Source organism: Lepidochelys kempii, chromosome 7 (genome assembly GCF_965140265.1).
Source record: "Lepidochelys kempii isolate rLepKem1 chromosome 7, rLepKem1.hap2, whole genome shotgun sequence".
NCBI classification, from domain to species: Eukaryota; Metazoa; Chordata; order Testudines; family Cheloniidae; genus Lepidochelys; species Lepidochelys kempii.
The window spans coordinates 89001569-89024747 of record NC_133262.1 but is presented as its reverse complement, the minus strand read 5'-3'; the positions used below and the strand labels follow the sequence as shown (position 1 = coordinate 89024747).

General features: G+C 39.3%; 1 protein-coding gene and 1 long non-coding RNA gene across 11 annotated transcripts in view; one reads left to right on the top strand and one right to left on the bottom strand.

Annotated features, from left to right (window-relative positions):
* PCDH15 (protocadherin related 15) overlaps positions 1–23179 on the bottom strand; it is a 1355521-nt gene that overhangs the window by 89200 nt on the left and 1243142 nt on the right. For all 10 annotated transcript variants that reach the window (XM_073353680.1, XM_073353679.1, XM_073353682.1 and 7 more), the window contains one exon: positions 12351–12478. In XM_073353680.1, coding sequence (XP_073209781.1) covers positions 12351–12478 — 128 coding nt within the window. The remainder of the gene's footprint in view (positions 1–12350; positions 12479–23179) is intronic.
* The window catches only part of LOC140914859 (uncharacterized), a 58151-nt gene continuing 52206 nt past the window's right edge, over positions 17235–23179 (top strand). Inside the window, exon 1 of the long non-coding RNA XR_012160020.1 lies at positions 17235–17626. This is a non-coding gene — a long non-coding RNA (uncharacterized lncRNA). The remainder of the gene's footprint in view (positions 17627–23179) is intronic.

Below are 23179 nucleotides of genomic sequence, written 5' to 3'. Positions count from 1 at the left end.
ATAAGCTTTCGTGAGCTACAGCTCACTTCATCGGATGCATTCAGTGGAAAATACAGTGGGGAGATTTATATACATAGAGAACATGAAACAACGATTGTTACCATACACATTGTAACCAGAGTGATCACTTAAGATGAGCTATTACCAGCAGGAAAGCGGGGGTTGGGGGGGGGGGAGCTTTCTGTAGTGATAATCAAGGTGGGCCATTTCCAGCAGTTGACAAAAACGTCTGAGGAACAGTGGGGGGTGGGGGTGGATAAACATGGGGAAATAGTTTTACTTTGTGTAATGACCCATCCACTCCCAGTCTCTATTCAAGCCTAAGTTAATTGTATCCAGTTTCCAAATTAATTCCAATTCAGCAGTCTCTCATTGAAGTCTGTTTTTGAAGTTTTTTTGTAGAAGTATTGCCACTTTTAGGTCTGTAATCGAGTGACCAGAGAGACTGAAGTGTTCTCCGACTGTTTTTTGAATGTTCGAACGTCTGATTGGGTCCATTTATTCTTTTACGTAGAGACTGTCCAGTTTGACCAATGTACATGGCAGAGGGGCATTGCTGGCACATGATGGCATATATCACATTGGTAGATGTGCAGGGGAATGAGCCCCTGATATTGTGGCTGATGTGATTAGGCCCTATGATGGTGTCCCCTGAATAGATATGCGGACACAGTTGGCAACGGGCTTTGTTGCAAGGATAGATTCCTGGTAGCCACTTGGGTCAATAAGGGGCAGCAAGATGTTAAAGAATATGTGCTGAACTTGCAACTTTTTGCAGGCTGGGAAAGCTGCTTTCTCTTATGAAAGACAATTCATATTTTTACATGTTATTAAAATAGCACAGATTTTTAGACTGACACTGAAACAAAATTGTAATTTTCCTCGAGTTTGGAGAATAGCTTACCTAGTTCAGCAGCAGCCATTTCAAAGGAAATGCATTGTATCATTGCTCTTGACTAAAATATGTTTCCATGAAGCATCCAGGCTACCATTTCTGTAGAGGTATTTTTGTAAATATGCTCAATGGGTGATCTTCAATTAAGTAAAAATAAAACTTCCACACCTTCCATTTCTCATAGTAAAAACTGCAGTGTCAAAATGTTTTTAATACAACCTGTTTTTTAATTGGTTGTTCTCAGATTTTATTCAGTATTTATCACTCTCAATAACCTGCTGTTTTACTGCCAGGAAACTTATGGGAATAATGTTAAGAAGGAATATCTATACTTCAGCAATGATTCAGAATCTCTCTCAGCATAAAAAAGTATCTTGAATAAAAGTCAAGTAACTCCTCTCTTTACTTCTCTTTAAAGTGTTAGTATTTCCCCCGCTACAATAAAATGACAAGTGTTTTTTATATCTTTCAAACTTGCTACGATTGTGCTCTAAAATGAACTCTTTTTCTGCTGCCATTAATGCTAACATTAGTGATGTACACCTCAGGGATACACCTAGAATATATCTGAAACCTTACTTTTATACTTAGTCATGTCTTTGTCTAACAAGATATAAAATTATACAAAATGTGAAATTTAGAAGCCTTTATTACAATCTGTACATCTGAACTTTAAAACACTTTTTCAACTCTATATGACTATTTGTGATATAAAGACTATGCCACTTCTCAAACTGTCTATTTAAACTATATATTTTATCCACATAAAAGCTTGCAGCATATTTTAGCTGTAATTATTGTTTTTCTGGTACTATTTCCCAAATGTAAACATTTAATGTTATCCTGTACAACAGAAGGAATAAATTGGCCTGGTTACAAATTGATGCAGCAGATTGCTATGTTTTGAATGGCTTTATTTAATCTGTAGTTTTCACTTTTAAATGTTCTGTTCTTTCTTTTCTCCAATTTAAGGAGTCTGTCAGGGCACACACATAACTCCCATTAACATTAATAGGAATGTTACTGCACATTGACTAATAAATAAATGCCTACCTGATACATTTATTAAAAATATATATTCATGTAGTTCTCAGCACTACCTCTCAACAAAATGTTTGTGTGTGTGTGTGAATGAATTCCATCTAGCGGTCTTGACACAAATATTCTACATTAGCTACATAATAAGTATTGGGATATATAACTTTATAACCCAGAATGAAGCAGTTCAGGTTAAAATGGTACTCAGAAGTTGGGGGGAAGTACAACTTAGCCAATTTTCCACTATACGCCTTCTATTATTGATATTGGTTTTGCTGTGAACATTTGAGGTTTTGAGACAAAAGAAAGGTTTGTAACTATCAAAATTACCCACATACTTTGTATCCTGTGTTATGTGGAGTTTTATAGAATGCTACACTTTAATGAGTACTTTCAGGAGGAAGTTTTTTGTAGATACTTTTTTTCCTACTGAAGTTTTGAAATCTTGGACTCAAACAATGCCCACTCCTTCAATCCTTACACAGACTAGTTCAAGATGAACTGTTATGAATAGTTTTATTTTAAGAATGTGTTTCAGCTACAGATTCAACACTCATACCACTTAATAGAATATATTTTCCCACTATTTTTGAGCATGTATCATTAAAGAAATTACAAGATCATACAGAAGGATAGTGAACATTTAAAGCCCCTTCTTCTTCTAGTTATGCAACCCCCGAGCGATTTAGATGGGATTGGTCCTGCTCTGGGCAGGGGGTTGGACTAGATGGCCTCCAGAGGTCCCTTCCAACTCTGTTATTCTATGATTCTTCTGATGAATTATATATACAATTCAGTAAATGCATTTGTGATAGAATATTTCAATTTCAACAAGAGCTGAAGTAATTGCTACTTGTTTTGTAAAAATGTAATGCATAGGCATGGTTCTGTAATAAATTGTAAATCTTCCTTCTGCCATGTTCATGAAGTACAACTGAATTATACATACTTTTTAAAAAAAACCAATCATCCCGCATATTCTGCTTCTGTATTTGCTGAAAAATTTCCCCACTGCAACATGGGAGAGAAATCTATGTAACCTGGTAAACTTTAGTCAAACTTAATTCGTACGTGAACATACATCAGTTTTCTTCATCAGTTCTGTGTAAAGTGAAACTGGCAAATGTTAGCTTATTATTGGTTCTATATATCAGAGCAATGGTACAATTCTTTTCATTATGCTGCTGGAAAAAGCACTGTTTTCCTGAAACTTAGCAGGGGGAGAACTCACCCCTTTCATTGCTTTCAATACAAATTTCATTTTCTGCCTTTATTTTCTCTCTCCTTTATAGAACTTCTGCTTCCCCAAAATTCCTATCCCTTTTACAGCAACCAAAATCATTGTCAATTGACTTTACAGTGGCAGTATAATAAAGTACAATAAATGTCATAGTAATCAATGGTATGACTTCATTTAGAAAACTATGCTCAGTTTTGATCTTCCCAACTTAAGAACACAGCAGAAATAGAGATTGATCACAATCATTGGGACATAGAAAAACACTCATGTGAAGTGCTACTGGAAAAAAAAATAAGGGCAGTATACCTCAGAAAGAAGACGAACAAAAGATGCCATGATAAAAATATACAAAACAACAAATGGTATACAACACAATTAGACTGTGGAACTCATTGCCACAAGGTATCATAGTGGCCAATAACTTGCCATGATTTTTAAAAGAATCAGACAGGTATATGGATAACAAGACAGCCCGAAATTATAATAAATATATTAAAAACAAAAACAATCACCACACACACCTTCAAATTCAGGGCATAAGCCAACTTCTAACTATTGGGGATAGGAAGAAATTTCTTCATGGTATAATCTGTCTCCAAACTACCTGCTATAAGGCTTCTTCCTCTGAAGCAATTACTAGAAGTCACTCTTGGAAGCAAGATACTGGACTAGATAGACTGCTAGTCTGATCTAGTCTGGCATTTCCTGTGTTTCCTAAAGCTAATGATCAGGACACATAGGAAAATGAGACACAGACACAGGGATGCATTTTAAAGTGGAAGGCTGCATCTTTATGAATTTTTTTTTTTTAGGGGTAGGAGTGCTATGTCCTTCCCCACCTCCCAGCCCCAGAAAGTAACAGTCATTTATTTGGGTCCAGTGCTGTGGTAAGGGATCTTTATGCTAGAGCTGGTTGGGAACTTTCTGTTATGTTTTGTTTTTGGTCAGAAAATGCAGATTTGTCAAAACCAAAAAGAATGGTATTGGTTTTCATTAAATTTCTCAGTGAGGAGGAGGAAGGGATCACCCCCAGAATAGCCAATAGCCCAGTCACTATGGCACTCACCTCTGATGTGGGAGATGTAGGTTCAAGTCCCTAGTCAATTCAGATTACAGTCTTGAACCTGGGCTCTTCCACATGCTAGGCTATGGGCCATAAGCACTGGCCTATTAAGTAATTCTGTGGTGGGTCTCTTTGGTTTTGAGCAGCAATTCCTGTCTGGACTTGAGAAATCTTCTCAAGGAAGGGATATTCTGCCTGATTGGAGCAGGAGCTTGAGCCTGGGTCTTCCACATCCCATGTGAGTACTCTGACCACCAGGCTAGGTCAATCTCTCTCTCTCAATGAATATTTAACTATTTATTCAACGTGGAACAGCTGTAACAGAAGGGACTGAGAGAGTGAGAGACAGAGCTGGTTAGGGCATTCCGACTCAGGCAGAATAGGGTCTAGAATTTGGGTCTCCCACATCCTAGGTGAGTTCACTAACCACTCAGCTATTGGGTATTTCCGGGGTAGTCTGACTCTCATTGTTTGGTGGAAAAGGTCTTGGGTTTGTTCTGCATGAGAATAGGATCAAATGGTGAAATCTCAGTTTTTCCCCAAAATGAAATTCTTGTTTTCCAGCCATCCTTTCTTCAGGCCAACTAACCAATATTCAGGACTGACCCTCTTCAGTCAACCCCCTACAATTCAGGCCGCCTCTGAATCCTCTTACCCTCCTCCCACGAGGGGGAAATGAGGATGCACATGATAGGTACCTCAGCATGAGAAGAGTTCAGTCTCTCCCTCCTTACTCCAGTCTAATAGGGTCTACCAGTACTCTCTGGTCTCATATTTACCTCTGGGAGCTGGTCTCTTTGAGGCTCTCACCTGCACTGGATGCCAGCAACAAATTGCAACTAAATTACAAACTCACTTACAACTTTTAAATGGCACTTATGCTTTATTTACTTAAAACTATCATCCGGCATGCTGCAAGTAAGGTACAAAAACGCACCAGATCCCTTTGTGAATCCTGCTCTGAAGGAAAAATTCCTGCCAGACTCCAAAATCTGACAATCGTCAGGCCTACAGCATCTTGGAAATGCAATTGAAACTATAACTCCATTAACATGACCACAACTGCATCAAGATGGTTTTACATACAGGAAGGGCAATGCACATACACAGCCTACCCAGTGACAATAGAGAGGGGTAGTGAATTCTCTGCTCCTCTTCTGCCTCCCTTCTCCTTCCTTCCCCCATCCTCCAGTGCATTCTGGAGAAGGGCTGGGGGAGAAGTTCCCTGAGCAGCTAAGCCACCTCCATGTTCCCCTCCTCCTCTCAGAATCCAGGGGTTGCTTTACCCCGGCCAGTCAGATCAAACATTTGCTTCCCCACTCCTACCCCATTTAGACTTCACTACAGACTTTTAATGAACATCTGAAATGTCTCCCTCTATCAAGGGAGTGTAAACACGATATAAATCTTTTTAAAAAGAAGTCTGACCAAGTGTATAGACATTGATGACACAATCGTATATACAGATTCTAAATTCCACTAAACCCTTGATGAAATTTGCATTTTCTAGCAGTACTGGATGAAGATTTTAGCGGTGCAAAATCCGCAATGAGAGTTCTGGAAGATCACCAAAGGACTGTAGTTTCCTCAGGAAGTCAGTGATGTCTCGAAGATAACTGGAGGGCTGGTAGCTTAGGGCCAGAGGAGAGAGTCCACATAGCCAGACAATCCTGCTGTCAGGGTGCCAATGCCTGAGATGATGGTGTGTCCAGGATTCCCAGGTTTATGGATTTTGGGTAGCAGATAGAATACCCCCGGTCGGGGCTCTAGGGGTGTGTCAGTGTAGATTTGTTCCTGTGCTTCTTTAAGGAGTTTCTTGAGCAGATGGTGTATTTTCTTTTGGTAATCCTCAGTGGGGTCAGAGGGTAATGGCCTGTAGAATGTTGTGTCAGAGAGTTGTCTAGCAGACTCTCATTCATATTCCTACCTATTCATGATGACTATTGCACCTCCTTTGTCAGCCTGAGGAAACTACAATCCTTTGGTGATCTTCCAAAAAACACCATCCTAGCCACTATGGATGTAGAAAGAAAAGGAGTACTTGTGGCACCTTAGAGACTAACAAATTTATCTGAGCATAAGCTTTCGTGAGCTACAGCTCACTTCATCGCACTGTAGCTCACGAAAGCTTATGCTCAAATAAATTTGTTAGTCTCTAAGGTGCCACAAGTACTCCTTTTCTTTTTGTGGATACAGACTAACATGGCTGCTACTCTGAAACCTATAGATGTAGAAGCTCTCTACACGAACATTCCACACAAAGATGGACTACAAGCCATCAGAAATAGCATCCCCGATACTATCACAGCAAACCTGGTGGCTGAACTTTGTGACTTTGTCCTCACCCACAACTATTTCAGATTTGGGAACAATTTATACCTTCAAGTCAGCGGGACTGCTATGGGTACCCGCATGGCCCCATAGTATGCCAACATTTTTATGGCTGACTTAGAACAACGCTTCCTCAGCTCTCCTTAACGCCCCTACTCTACTTGCGCTACATTGATGACATTTTCATCATCTGAACCCATGGGAAGGAGGCCCTTGAGGAATTCCACCAGGATTTCAACAATTTCCATCCCACCATCAACCTCAGCCTGGACCAGTCCACCCAAGAGGTCCACTTCCTCGACACTACAGTTCTAATAAGTGATGGTCACATAAACACCGCCCTATACCGGAAACCTACTGACTGCTATTCTTACCTACCTGCCTCCATCTTTCATGCAGCCAACATCACATGACCCATTGTCTACAGCGAAGCTCTAAGATACAACCGCATTTGCGCCGATCCCTCAGACAGAGAGAAACACCTACAGGATCTCTATTAAGCGTTCTTAAAACTACAATACCCATCTGCTGAAGTGAACAAACAGATTGACAGAGCCAGAAGGGTACCCAGAAGTCACCTACTAAGGGGAAGTCACAGGCCCAACAAAGAAAGGTTTCAGAGTAACAGCCGTGTAAGTACTCCTTTTCTTCCAACAAAGAAAGTAACACTATGCCACTAGCCGTCACCTACTAAAACCTCTCCAGCGCATCATCAAGGATCTACAACCTATCCTGAAGGACAATCCCTCACTTTAAGAGACTTTGGGAGATAGGCCAGTCCTCGCTTACAGACAACCCCCCAACCTAAAACAAATACTCAGAAGCAACTACACACCACACAACAAAAACACCAACCTAGGAACCAAACCCTGCTACAAACCCCGGTGACAACTCTGTCCACATATCTATTCAAGGGACACCATCATAGGACCTAACCACATCAGCCACACCATCAGGGGCTCGTTCACCTGCACATCTACCAATGTGATATATGCCATCATGTGCCAGTAATGCCCCTCTGCCATATACACTGGTCAAACCGGACAGTCTCTACACAAAAGAATAAATGGACACAAATCTGACATTAGGAATTATAACATTCAAAAACCAGACAGAGAACACTTCAGTCTCCCTGGTCACTCAATAACAGACCTAAAAGTGGCAATTCTTCAACAAAAAAACCTCAAAAACAGACTCCAATGTGAAACTGCAGAACTGGAATTAATTTGCAAACTGGACACCATCACATTAGGCCTAAATAAAGACTGGGAGTGGTCATTCATTTAGGTCATTACAAAACCTAAACCTAATTTCCCCCATACTAATTTCCCCCTAGAGTTACTCACACCTTCTTGTCAACTGTTTGAAATGGGCCACTCTCATTACCACTACAAAAGTAATTTTTCCTCCCTTGGTATCCTACTGTTAATTGAATTGTCTCATTAGACTGACCTCACACTTGGTAATGCAACTCCCATCTTTGCATGTATTTATACTGCTCCTGTATTTTCCACTCCATGCATTTGATGAAGTGGTTTCTAGCCCATCAAAGCTTATGCTGGATAGATTGGTCTTCCAGGTCCACGTCTCTGGAGGAGCCCCACCTTACATACTATTCTAGGGCTGGGGACCCAGAGGGTTCCAGGCTCTGGCCAGCCCCGCCATGCCAAGATTGCCAGAGTTTCCAGGCTCCATGCAATAATCCAGGAGCCTGTTAGTCCAGAAAGTCCTGTGATACGTGGTTTTAAATAGGGTTTTCAGGTTCTCTGCTGCTGGGTCCACACAAAGGAGTCTGGAAACCCTGAGAACCTTAATTCAAGTGAGGGCTGGGCTCTCCGGATTTCCAGTCTCCCTGCCATGGACCTGTGAGCCTGAAAACCCTGGGGGATCCCAGGACTAGGCTGCTCCAGAGTTGCAGATCCTCAGAGAGCCAACAGCAGCTGAGTAAAATTGACATTCTTGTCAGTTTTACCACTACTGGTTACAAGAATGTCAATTTTAGTCAGCTGCTGCTGGTCCTGGGGAATATGTAACATTTTTGAAACACCATGTGTCAGTGAAATGAAGAGTGTCTTGAATTTCTGGTTCATAAGAAATTACAAAATATTTGGTTTCATTCCATTTCAAAATGAAACCAAATATCAAAATACTGAAATTTCTCAAGAACCAGAAATCTCGAGTTCTGGGCCATCTCTACCATTGCTATCTTATACTCTAAGGTGGTGGGATGGAGTGGAAGGGGGAGGACAACAGTGGCAATAGTGAATCTCGCTATGTGTGTAGCTGCTGTAAATATTGATTTGTAATGGCAACCCCTGAACTGGACTGACAGATAAGATTATTCTCATTTCAGAATTAGGCATTCTTGGGCTGTGGGCTGTTGTGCTCTGTAACTTTCATTTCAGAACTGAAGATCTTTATATCTTATTTATAAAAATTTCTCTGATATACAAAAAACATATTTGAAGATCCCTAAAAGCTGTTAGCAGCAGGGGAAAGAATGGGAATATTTTGAGAAAAAGCATACTTTAATATTTATCAGTTTCTTTTCACAGGCACGCAAATTTAAGAAATTTCACGATAATTAATAAACTAATAATGCAAGAAAATGTGTTAAAAATCTTAAAGTAGTTTCTTGGTGGAACTGAAATTTAAATAATCTCTACAACACAAGCTATATGTGTACTTTTCTAAGGTTCTTAAAAATTGAAATTGGAAGAAATATTCATTAAATTCTACTCACAATGATTCTGCATGTAATACCTACTGAGATTAGACATGACATTATCTAATTCATTTAATTAGTGCTTCGTAATGCCTTATTTTTGTATTGAATTTAACAAAAAAAAAAGGATTCCTTTTTATCTAAATAGATACAAGTGAAGACACAGTGAAATGAGTTAATTAGTAGTGGTTTTCAGAAAATTGGCACTTAGGGTTAGGTTAAATCCAACAATAAGTCACACTGATCCAATTCGTGGGTTTGCTTTACTACACCAAACATGCATGTTTATTTTCCTGTTTCATTTTAAATAAAGAAGCCTTAATGTAATGGGTTGTATTTTTTTATTTTCAACTAACAACTTTCAGTCTCTTATACCTTGTAAAGTACTGTTGAGTTTCCATTTCACTACGGGCCTCCTCTTATTGAAGTCAAAAGGAGCTTTGCCACTGACTTTGATGGGAGAAGGATACAGTCATTAAAGTGTACACATTTCTTGCTTTGCTTGGATATCCACTAATTTCCTTGAGATAATATCAACTGATTGCCATGGGTGAAGCGTTGTTGTAACCTTTTTGGTCCCAGAATATTACAGAGACAAGGTGGTTGAGATAATATTTTTTTATGGGACCAACTTCTGGTGGTGAAAGAGACCAGCTTTTGAGCTACACAGAACTAAGGTAGCTCAAAAGCTTCCCTGTTTCACCAACAGAAGTTGGTCCCATAAAAAATATTATCTCATGTACCTTGCCATGGGTGAAGGCAAATACCTCAACTCAACCCTCCCTTGGAAGTTTGTCCCTATTTCACATATTTCTGACTCACCTCATTGAGGATTGTTGGTGTTTGTGCCTGGAATTCAATGATAGAAAACCAGGAGCCTCTTTGAAGAGACAGGAGAACGACTCCACTGTGCAGAAAATTTTGACTGACCTAATTCATAATACAAGTTTATAGTAATTCCTTAAGTTTCATATGCTTCCACTCACAAATACTCTTAAATCTTTATGGCTTTGATAGCTCAGACTGCTTTATCTCCTCAAATACCTTACTCATCTCTTGTGCAGAATGGTATCATAAGCTTTTCTAAAGTTAAAGTATTTAACACAATTTTCCATGTCTACATTTTTGAGTATGCCAAACCTTTAATTTATAAGTCCAAAGTGAACTTATCAGATGAATCAGATATACAGGCATCCAATTATATCTAACTACATATTTTGCACATGCAAGCACTGATTTAATAGCAATCACTGTCATGCTCCTGTACCAGATATGGACAGGCTACAGGGCTTCCTTCTGAGCAAGAGACACACCAGATGTGTTCAGTATAAGACCCTTTAATGTTCTCCCCGCATGGCTGAGGCTAGCTTAAATAAGAAATGTTACATACTTCACCAACTAATGGCTGAATAGTATACTGTGGTTTATCATTCCATTACAATCACTGAATCTGATCCTATTCTTAGACATTTCCCACATGTTCTAAACCAGTCTCTGTACCACCAAACATTTAAAAATGCCTAATTATCTGCATCCTCAGCCGTGCCAGAACATCACATCTGGGGGTGGGGAAGGTGGGGGAGGACAAAAGTGGCTAGAAGTCATTTTTGTGCTACCTTAATTTTGGGGACAACCAGGTGCAAGTTTGTTAAGGGCTAACTTATTGCAGCCTGCAATGGCCTTCTAAAAGCTGTTATAGTAACTGGATATCACTGGAAGGAAGCACAGTTTGGCCACACCCACTATGGCCCACAGCACATCCCCTATGATGGAGGGAAGGTAGGAAAGAGTGGTATGGAGCAGGTTATATCAGCTTGATGCACTGAAGGGATTGCCCTCCACCACTTAGGAAAACTCCCAGCTATGCTCTTAGAACAGATTTAAGGTTGCTGTGTGCCACTGAAACAGCCTCCTGGGGGATGACGATCTGAATGAAATCAAAAGGGAAAAAAATAAATAAAACAAGCAATAATATTATGCACCAATAGGCAAGGAAGGCAAATCTGAAGACCAAGAGATCCTTCCTAATATTCAGTGCTTACCTGCCTTCCAGTATTTTTTTTTAATATCTCTGAGCTAACTTGATGAAGGACTACCCTGAGGTAAATAACGGACAGATTTAATAAGCTTCTGTCATTCTCTATTAGATTTCTGGTGTTCCAAACAAATCACTAGGTTAAAATAAGGGAATATTCCTGGCAGGCCAACCTTCTGTGACCTTTCGTGAAAAAAACTAGAATCAGCAACTTTCAGGCTTTTCCACAACAGTTTAAAGTGATACAAAATGCAGAAGGAAAAGAGGGGGAGAAAAGCTAACTTCAACAGGCTTGGGTAAACAGAGTCTTGTAGAACACTAAAGATTATGGCCATACAGTATTTTATAGGAACTAGACACTTCCAGTTTTAGCATTCTTTGTTTAAAGCTAATTTATTAAGTAAATGTTATTTTTCTGCTAAATAGAATGTATTAAAAAAATTATTTACCCTATACACTTTGTTTTAACCACAGCCAAATGTATGACATACAGCAAACAGATGTGAAATTGCTTTCCTGAACTGAAACAGAGGCTGACTTATTTCATTACCAAAGCATTAACATGTGCTGCAGAAGAACTACTTCAGAAGACTTTTAGGCAGAAACTGCTATGAAGGCATGTTGGAAATGGCCATATGTTGACATATTCAAAAAAATAATGGCTACAAATCTTTACATAAAAATATCCAAAGCTAAACAAAGAAACTAATCCTGTATCCTTACTTAGGCAAAACGCTATTGACCTCAAAAGGAGTTTTGCTTCAGGAAATATTGGATTATTGGGCCAATATACTTGCAAAACTCCAAATTTCTATGCATGAACAGAGTTTTAGATAGATAATCAGCCAATCTGCACCTACTTTACTGGTTTTTGTGCACAAGTCAAGTGTGAATTTTTGTTAATGTAGCAGGAGCTCAAATAGTTTGCAGATGCATCTACTGTAACCTCCTGTGGAAATTCAAACCAGTGAGTATATACTTTTCCTTAGCCTGTGAACTGTACTTAAATAGCTTGAATCCCACCTTAACTTTCAGCACAGAAGAAAACATTTTAGCATCTTCAGACACTCCTCCAATGTAGAGTTTTTTGGTAAAAACAGGAGCATGGTCATTTTCATCCTGCACTTCAATAAACACCTTGGCTGTGTTACCTTTTTAAAAAAAAAGAAGAAGAAATACATGAGGGTCTTTTGAGAATAAATGTTGAATGGCTCATGCTCTACCATTAAAGAATAGATCAACCAAAACAAATACACTGATAAAATTGTAAAAACAAATAAACCCCCCTAGGTAAGATAATTGCACAGTTAGGTTTTTTATGTTATTCTTGCATGTTAAAAGATAAATTTTTAATGGCCAAATCCTCCTCTTACTCCAATTAAATTAACACTGAAAGTAGGGAGTAAGAGAAACACAATTTGGACATAAATCAGGGCCATTACATACATTTAAAAAAGATACAGTTATGGTATTTTACATTATTTTAAACATCAGTATTTTATCACTACTTATGATATACTCTTGGAAGCTTGGAGCTGAAATTTGCTCCCTTATCAATATTCACATTTTCCCTTTAATAGTGATAAAATATACATTACACAGTAGTTATATGTTAAAGGAATAATAAACACATTTGTTGAGGTTTAGCAAAAATATATTATGTACACGAGTAGTCAAGCCTTGATTATAAATATCAACTGTTTTTCTAATTTGCACACAACTTTCTTTTAAAATTTTAATTATTAGTAACTAATTAAACACTTATTACTGAATTCTGATGTCGGACCAGCAAACCAGCACAAGGAGTATGTGCAACAGTGCTGACAGGAGCATTTTCTATATAAGAAAAGAGGTACTTGTGGCACCTTAGAGACTAACCAATTTATTTGAGCATAAGCTTTCGTGAGCTACAGCTCACTTCATCAGATGCATACTGTGGAAAGTGTAGAAGATCTTTTTATATACACACAAAGCATGAAAAAATACCTCCTCCCACCCCACTCTCCTGCTGGTAATAGCTTATCTAAAGTGATCACTCTCCTTACAATGTGTATGATAATCAAGTTGGGCCATTTCCAGCACAAATCCAGGTTTTCTCACCCCCCCCCCACAAACTCACTCTCCTGCTGGTAATAGCCCATCCAAAGTGACCACTCTCCTTACAATGTGTATGAAAATCAAGGTGGGCCATTTCCAGCACAAATCCAGGTTTTCTCACCCCCCACCCCCATACACACACAAACTCACTCTCCTGCTGGTAATAGTTCATCCAAAGTGACCACTCTCCCTACAATGTGCATGATAATCAAGGTGGGCCATTTCCAGCACAAATCCAGGTTTTCTACTTTTCTATATAAGTCATTCTGCCAGCTCATAGCAGCATTCTACATTGCAGGTCAATGCAATATACTGTGGGGTGCTCTTTATACATCCTCTGATACACCTGCTTGCTGACATTCAGAATATACAGCTGATGGACTTGCTCCTGCAAGTTGCTAAGAATTCTCAATGCCTATTTCATTTATTGTGTTAGGTGAGTGAGTGAGTGCACAAGTGCATACTTGTGTATCAAGGATGTAGTCCACCTGGCTGCTTACATGGTGAACAGGGTCCCTATGCTCCCTTCTGGCACATCTGAGGGCAAGATTAACCCTTAAATTATGTTTTTTCAAACTAATCTCAGTTACCTCAATGAACAATAATTACTACAAATAATCTCCTTTCTTCACAAGAAAAACAAAAATCTTCTGGCAAAATGTACCATCCCATCTGGAACAAAGATTAACTTGTGCAGTGATCTACACAAATGTAATTTTGTCTCTTTCCATACTCCAGAAAGGAATCACTGTTGAAAATGCTGATAGCCAGTTTGTTGAGAAAGACTGCATTTTCCATTGACAAATCACTTCATTTCAAGTTGGTGCTCCTACTTGGTAGTAATCAGTGGTTATTTTGAGTGTTGGGCAACATGCTTACTTCATAGCCGTTGCCATTGTGTTTAAATCAGATTGACAAGGCATATTGAAAAGAGTGCAGTAGTGTGTCTTTAATAGATAATAGACCACTTCCTGCTTTGGCAAAGACACCGGAGATATGTTTAACTGAAGGCCTAGACATTAGAAAACATGACGACGGCATAAAAACAACTGAAGTCAAAGAAAAATGTTCGAAGTACAGCAGATTTAAAATGTATGAGGAAATGGCATTCCAGCAACAGAATAATCAGTTATTCCCTTTCCACATTGATCTGTACAGATAAAAATGAACAAGCTGTAGGTGCTGTCATTCCATGGGAAAATTGTTTCATAACAAGCTATCACCCTTCAATGTATAAAAAAAGGAGCTGTACTTTGACAGGTAACTTTGTTATATGTCGGAACAGTGTCTAAACAGAGAAGGTGGGTGAGGTAATATATTTTACCTGGCCAACTTCTGTTGGTGAGAGAGACAATAAAATGTAGTGAGCTGTAGCTCACGAAAGCTTATGCTCAAATAAATTTGTTAGTCTCTAAGGTGCCACAAGTACTCCTTTTCTTTTTGCGAATACAGACTAACACGGCTGCTACTCTGAAACCTGTCAATAAAAGACATTACGTCACCCACCGTGTCTCTCTAATATCCTGGGTAACTATCCTGGTAATTAACATGGCTACAACAGCACTGCATACAACAATGGACGGTATCTGATCCAAATCGACATTTTATTAGACTGTTTCCTGTTTTGACTATTGCATTATTTATTACATCAAATTACAAATGAAGGGCCAATATCAGCCTTCTATAAAGGATAAAAATATACCTCTTGTTACACTGACAGCATACTTGGTTTTTAGTATTACCCACTGTAGTTTACTCAGAAACTGCAGCCCTGTCAAGAATAATGAGATTCTCAGGCAGTGTCTTCATTGCTGTTCCCCCTCAGGAAGAAAGATTTAAGCAAGATTACAGGTAATGTGTGTAAGGGACCTTGACCTACTGAGTATAAACAGTTAAATCAATGGCTGGCATTGGTAGACTACTGCTGTAGGGAAAACTCTAATTGTGTCAAGCTCATTGCTAGTAATACTGCAGCACTGTAACCTATATGAGTTATTTGTAATGCAAATGAACAATCTTTTCTCTAATGCTTGCCATTGACAGACATATAAACCAAACCATGATTTGGAAAAGTTTGGTCTGTATTTCGCTAGAAAACTCTTTTTTTTTTTTAGTTCTCTGCACAGCATGAATGTTGATGTATTCAACATCAGTAAAGTGCTCTGAAAACTTCATATAAAGGTCACTATATAAAAGCAAAGGGCTATTATTAGTGTGTCTACCAATTCCAGCTATTTAGAACCCTAACGTTCTTCAATAATTAAATATTATTTACATATATACTGTTGCTGCAGCTTTACACTTCACTCACGTTTAATTTCACTAACACCTTCATTTCAGCTCATTGCCTCATTTTTATGCACAGCTTATATCTCATTGGCTCTGACAGACTTAGGAAAACACAGCATCTGTGAATTGCTTATTATTTAACTCTTCCTTTTTATCAGCTTTCAATCTGCAGCTGAGGGTAACAAAAGGACTACCAACCAAACTACACACATTCCTTTGTCCTAAAATAGAGACAGCCTAAAGCAGCACACATTAAAATTCTTCATCAGTAGTATTCACTGCACACAGATCTATACTGTGGCTGTTCAGCAATAGCCTGCACTGGAGGTGAGAATTCATAGACTCTTATTATTAGAATGCATGGTGTGCATTTTCCTCCTGCAGCACCTCAACTGTGTGTGTGTGTGTGCGTGCGTGTGCGGAGGGTGCGGGGGAGGAGGGGCTGGTGTAAAGGGAGGTGGGGCCATGGCCCCACCATAGCCCTTCCCTGCATGGTTAGTCTAATTACAGCATCAGATACTTCCTGTCCTCAGAAAGCACAAAGAATGGGATTGTGTCTGATGTTTGCATAGGGACATAAGGCAGGGGGAAGGCACTTTGTTGGCTCTCTGCTCTTGCACACCAGTGAAGAACCAAGTACTGTCTGGTCCATAGTATAATATGTACTAGAATATAATACACAAACTAGAATATACTCTTGCAGTTAAAACGCTTATAAAGGTACAATATTTACTGCCCTCTTTTGAAAGCAAATGTTTCATGCTCCACCAGGTGTAATGCCTCAGTAATAACTTTATTCTTAATGATTCTAGGTTTGGAATCCACTTTTCCATATAATTAAAACTGAAGTGCTTACTTTGAATGAGATAACATGTGAATAGAGTCTAACTACTTATTTATTTCATAGGAAGGGGAAATTGAGAGAGAAGGTTTTAAAGGGAGACTTGGATAAACTGTGTGAGTTAGACAAAAGGATCTGTGGAGGGCTATACTTGAGTACAGTTAAGTAGCAGTGAGGAATCTGAAGGATAGCTATTAATCACTGCTAAAGGGCCATTTTCTCCTCAGTGGACCTGTACAAGCAGGATTTTATAATTGTACTATGAGAATTAATGTATGATTTGATTTCATCCTGCCAGCCTCCCTTTTTGAATAGCAGAAAGGAATGACCCTCTGGGACTATGGGATTCTGTTTCCCATATGTATTACAAATTGGGCCCTTTTAGTTCTTTGTTTTAAGGTTTAGTTAGTAAGAGACAGGATCCTGTATTGTGTCTACGTTAATTAGATTAGAGGAATGCTGAAGGCCCAAGCCACAGTGTGAAAAGTTCTGATTATAAGATTTAGCAAGGCTTAATTTACAATGTCTTTTGCTCAATATAAAACACTGCTGTCTGTATACTTTTGAAGGTCTCTGTAAAAGACTGTTTGTGTGAATGAGCAGTGCATGCATCAGGAAAAAAAAAGTTGTGAAGGCCATTGTCGGAGCCAGATGGTCAAGGGAGGAGGAGTGAAGAAATGAATAAATTTAACAGACTTATCCATGCCAGAGAACCATCAATGCTCATCCAAGACTGAGGGAAGGCAGATTGAAGACCCTGAGGTGGAGGCTGGCACCCCTAAAGAGAAGACAATTGATGAAATCAAAAGGACAAGATGGCCCTCTCAGAGGTGCTTTGGAATGTTAACATCAGACGATAACACCGATTAAGGAGTAACCAGTCACAGATTGACACAGCAAAATTCATAGACTTCAACGGAGAAAAAAAGACTATAAGAACAGGGATGCTTTGCCATGGGACTTTGGGTTCATCTTGCCACTACTCCAGGAGCATCGGACCGTGACCGACAGAGCCTGGCTCCCCTCTGCCACCAATCTGGCTGGCCACTAGATTGATCCAGACTCTGGACTGGTAACTATAAACATCGACTGGCGGGATTGTGTGCATGGCATGTGTGTGTGACTGAAAAGCATATGCTAACTGCTGTATTCTCAATAAATGCGGCGTTTTGCCTTCTCCCCTATAAAAGATCTTGTGTGCTTCCCAGCCCGAGTTCTGTGTTTACCTTCAGAGAACTGTTTTGGAAAATGGAGGGATACTTCCCTGGATCAAAGGACTTAATAAGCATGTCAGTTAAGGGAGGGAAACATTGGTCTCTGGACAAAACAGCATGAAGTTGAAAATCAGAGAAGGAAATTGTTTTCAACTGATAGTTTCCTGTGTTCAAGGCAATTAAGATAAGAGGAATCTACCTATCTGGGCTTTGGCTAAGTATTCAGAGGAGATACGTTATCCAACCAATTTCTTTTAATCTGAGTTTCTCTTTATTTTTAATAATCTCATTTTAAAGAAAAATAGTGGATTGTGGGGTTTTCACACAGATTGTCTCAAAAGATATTAAGGTCCTTCAGCCTCTCAGGTGACAATAGGAGCTTTTGGAACCTAACCCCACACTCAGTCTTAAATATAGGAACAAAGATGTCCTCTCTCAGTGAGGTGTACTGCAAAGAGCTGTTGCAAAAAATGGGAGGAGACAAAGGACTCAGAAAGAGATAATTTTCTGGGGGGGCAAACAACTTATAACTGTGACTGTTCATGCAACATGAGAGCAGTGGCTCATAATTCATTTTCAATTCAAAAGTGCCAAATATAAGACACAATTCATATAGCTTTGGCTCAGATAAAGCAATCTCAGTATCAAGCTTCTGGGCCAGATCTTCAGCCCCATTCCATTCCTTGGAGTTGCTCGAAAAGGATCTCGAAAGCTGTTCTAAGGGACAACTGGAAATTCCCTTGATGTAGGTGAATCACTGGATGGCATAATTTTGGCATAACCAGTTCTAATTAAGAAGTTTCCTCCTCCCCCACAATGTGTGTAGTAGAATAGCCAGCCAGAGCATGCTAAAGTGCAGTGATTCTTCCTGGGAGGCAAGTAAAAGCTTGATGGAGGCTGGTTCAGCCTCCAAACAGCTCAAAGAGGATGATTTGGAGCCATACTTACTTCCCTCCTCCCTCACCTGCATGGATTTCTAAATTCTCAATTATCCTGGAGCAGTCTTAGGTACCTGTGTACTGTCACTTTATTGTTTGAAAAAGCAAGTACTTCTTTTCAATATAGAAAGTTCTTTGATTAGTGTCCCTCCGAAACAAGGAAAAGGTAAACTCTGCTAGAGTACATTTATTTATAATATGTGTTTTGTCAAAAACCCCATCAAACTGGAAATATATAATGCAAGAGAAAAGAATTACAGTTGTGCACACTTCTCCTTTCCCACTGCGAAATGTGACAGTTTAGAAGGGCATGATTAATGCTTCTAGTTTATAGAATAAAGAAGCTCTGCAGAAAGACATGTAGATGTTGGCAAAATGTATGGTAAAAGGCAGTTGTCATTAGGACACAATGATGCACACCTAAAAGTGAGAGATCCTGATATGTCAGACACATATTTTTTCCCTTTAAATATATTACAATGGAATGGAGTGATTAAACAGAATTTTTAAAACATGTTTAAAAGTCTGAATGGCTGTCTTTGCATAATAGTCTCTCAGAATACCCCAAAAGGCCCATATGAAAAGATTATACTAACTCCATAAAATTTCCCTGACTTTTGATGGGAATATCCACCCATTTGCGCTCTCTTTTTGAGCCTGTTTTCTGACATTTTCATGATCTCTTTGGCCCCCTAGTGACCAACATGCTTCCAGTAAACTCCGATTTACCCTGCTGATCCACATTAAAATGCTTATCTAAATGTTGTAAATTTGTGTGGTCTGCATCATCTTGATTGACAAGGAAAATGAATACTGCAGCATCTTGATTGACAAGGCAAATGAATTTGAACTAAAGTGATGTTGAAGTGTTTACCTAGCATTGTGGTATTAGGAGGATGTTATTAAGTTATGACTTGTGCATTACAAGATCCTTTTTACATCATGCTTTTACTAGTAATTATATTATGTTTGTCTTTTACAATACACTATGTCCCTCACACAACAGTAATTCCAACACTGGAAGTCTAGAATTTGGTTAAGAATGTGTGTTCATCTCTGAAGCGAATAACAACAGGCTCTTCTTTTTAATCAAACTGAATGAGAATTATAATTGGACAGGCATCAATAATAGTTTGCTTTACTGTGATTTTAATAATCTTCTAAAAAAACTTTGTGCTTTGGCAAGTTAAATAAATATCTACAATTGAGCTCAATCTTTGTATTAACAGATTTGGCAACCCCAAATAAAAATCAACAGAGCATATTCCAAGGGCACATACCTAGGACTCGGGTACCTAACTGCCTCTTTAGGCACCTGTTACTGACCTAGTTGACGTCCCCTTGTTGATCACCTACCACACTGCTGGGAGGGACCCAGCTTCTGAATTACACATGCACTTAACTTGCTGGAGGTGGGCACAGTTTAGGCACGGTTCCTGGCTTTGGGCCTTGAGGCACATGCTCAGATGCAGACTCATATTTGACACTCCCTTGGCAATGGGGACCCTCAATCCAATTGCGTAGGCCTTGTAACTAGTGCCATCTTCCCCAATCCTTCCCAGCAGCTCTTGTACATTCCCAAGAATCCCAAAAGAAGCGTGAGCCTTCTGGCTTACAGGGGCATGTGATAGTGAAAGCCAACTTTGCACAGAATTCTAAAACTCTTTATTCTTTACTTAATAGCATGAGAAACACAGAGTCTATACAAAATAAAAGGAGTACTTGTGGCACCTTAGAGACTAACCAATTTATTTGAGCATAAGGTTTCATGAGCTACAGCTCACTTCATTGGATGCATACTGTGGAAAGTGTAGACACAACAAGAGTGTGAATTTACACTCTTCAAATTTTCAAAGCATGAAAAAATAGCTCCTCCCACCCCACTCTCCTGCTGCTAATAGCTTATCTAAAGTGATCACTCTCCTTACAATGTGTATGATAATCAAGTTGGGCCATTTCCAGCACAAATCCAGGTTTTCTCACACACACCTGTCCCACCCCCCCAAACCCACTCTCCTGCTGGTAATAGCTTATCTAAAGTGACCACTCTCCTTACAATGTGTATGATAATCAAGGTGGGCCATTTCCAGCACAAATCCAGGGTTTAACAAGAACGTCTGGGGGGGGGGTAGGAAAAAACAAGGGGAAATAGGTTACCTTGCATAATGACTTAGCCACTCCCAGTCTCTATTCAAGCCTAAATTAATTGTATCAAATTTGCAAGGTAACCTATTTCCCCTTCTTTTTTCCTACCCCCCCCCCAGACGTTCTTGTTAAACCCTGGATTTGTGCTGGAAATGGCCCACCTTGATTATCATACACATTGTAAGGAGAGTGATCACTTTAGATAAGCTATTAGCAGCAGGAGAATGGGGTGGGAGGAGGTATTTTTTCATGCTTTGTGTGTATATAAAAGGATCTTCTACACTTTCCACAGTATGCATCCGATGAAGTGAGCTGTAGCTCACGAAACCTTATGCTCAAATAAATTGGTTAGTCTCTAAGGTGCCACAAGTACTCCTTTTCTTTTTGCGAATACAGACTAACACGGCTGTTACTCTGAAACCTGTCATTATGCAATACAAAATAAAGGCACCTATATGCACCTCATGGCCTCAGGCTCCTCGCCAATCTAGAGCATTTTTTGGGCTTGGGCAAAAATTGCTGAATACCTTAGAGATCTTTCCCCTGCAGCTCATGACTTCTCTTTCAAAACATGGAGTCTTTCCAGCTCAGCTAGTTTTCTCTGACCTCGGCTGGTCCACAGTTAAGCAGGATTCCCCGCCTGAGAAAGTATGCCTGTCTCTTCCCCTCTCCCACTCAAAGCTTTCTTGTTCCTGTTTCAGTGAGTCTCTCAAGTTTACCTGTCCCCCTACCAACACCAACTGCTGGTGTTTTTTCACTCTCCACTTTTACTTGTTTCAGAGTAGCAGCCGTGTTAGTCTGTATTCGCAAAAAGAAAAGGAGTACTTGTGGCACCGATGAAGTGAGCTGTAGCTCACGCAAGCTTATGCTCAAATAAATTGGTTAGTCTCTAAGGTGCCACAAGTACTCCTTTTCTTTTCACTTTTTCTTGAATAGTCATTGGGCTAGAAAAAATGAGACTCACTTGATAGCCTGGTGGTTAGGGCATTCACCTGTGCTGGGAAGTGGAAGCAATGTTCTGAGAGAGAGAGAGAAGACCAGGAAAAACTGAAGCCTATTATTAACGTGAAAACACTGGTTAGCATACTATCAATCTGGTTTCTGCATAATACTCATCATTTTAGTAGCTGAGGACATTGGCATAGTATTGCTTTTTGAAGTGATAAGAACTTCTAAAATATGTTAGACTACATTCTGTATAAGACCAACCTACTGCTAAAAATAACTTAGGTAGTTGTCAACAGCTGACAAAACAGGAGCAAGGAGACATATCAAACATAACGTTTAACGAGGATGAAACTTCCCGAGGCCTTGTCTGCCAACTGTCCATGAAGGTTTTATTTTTAAACCATCTGTTTGCATCCATGACCATTTTAAGATAGACACCAGAACAGCCTTAAGGCTACCTCCGCTGAATCAGCCACAGAGGACTGTTAAACTTGGGCACCACATGTACAGTAGTGATAGCTCAAGATAAGATAAAGAATGACAACTATTGTCAGGAGCTGTACAGTAAGCAGATCTTCAGCATGACTCGAGGAGTCATGTGAACTGAGTTGGAAAAAAAAAAAACAATCCTAATGTCAAATGCTAGAAACTGTGAATACTGGAAGAAATTAGACTAATCCCTCAGTCTACCTTTGTACTCTATGGAATTCATAATGTCCTTGTAATCCATAGCATTAAATGCTATCATAAGGTGAAGCCATAAGTTCTGGCTCTGTTGTTAGCCTCTCCTTAGCAAAGTGACATACCAGTGTTTCCTCAGTAGAGGATCGATTAACCACATATTGGGGAAGAGACAGACATACAAATACTTTGATTTTTAAAACTGGGACAGTTTAATTTGGAGATATATCACCCCTCTCTCCTTCATCTTCTTAATTCAATTTTTCTTTGGTCTTCCATCCTTACACAGCAATCTCTCTTTTTTATTCCCCTCTCTAGTTTTCCATACGTGCCTCTTCTTTCTGTATCTCATCATCATCTTTTTCTGTCCCTGTCTAACAATAAGGGAGAATTCACAGGACTCCATAAGGAAACTATTAATTGTTCTTATTTATTTGTACTGCAGTGGCCTGAGTCATGAATCAGGGTTCCACTATGCTAAACATTGTACAAACACATAATAAAAAGACCCTGCCCCAAAGAGATTACAATCTAAGTAAATAAAACTTCAAATCATCCATGATTCAACATCTCAATCTGCTGACTCCTCAGCCTTGCATCTCTAAGCTTTCAAATTCACTATCATCTGACACTATAATGACTTCTAATTTGAAATGTGCAATATCATGTGCAATATCATGTCATTGGACTCTTATAGTT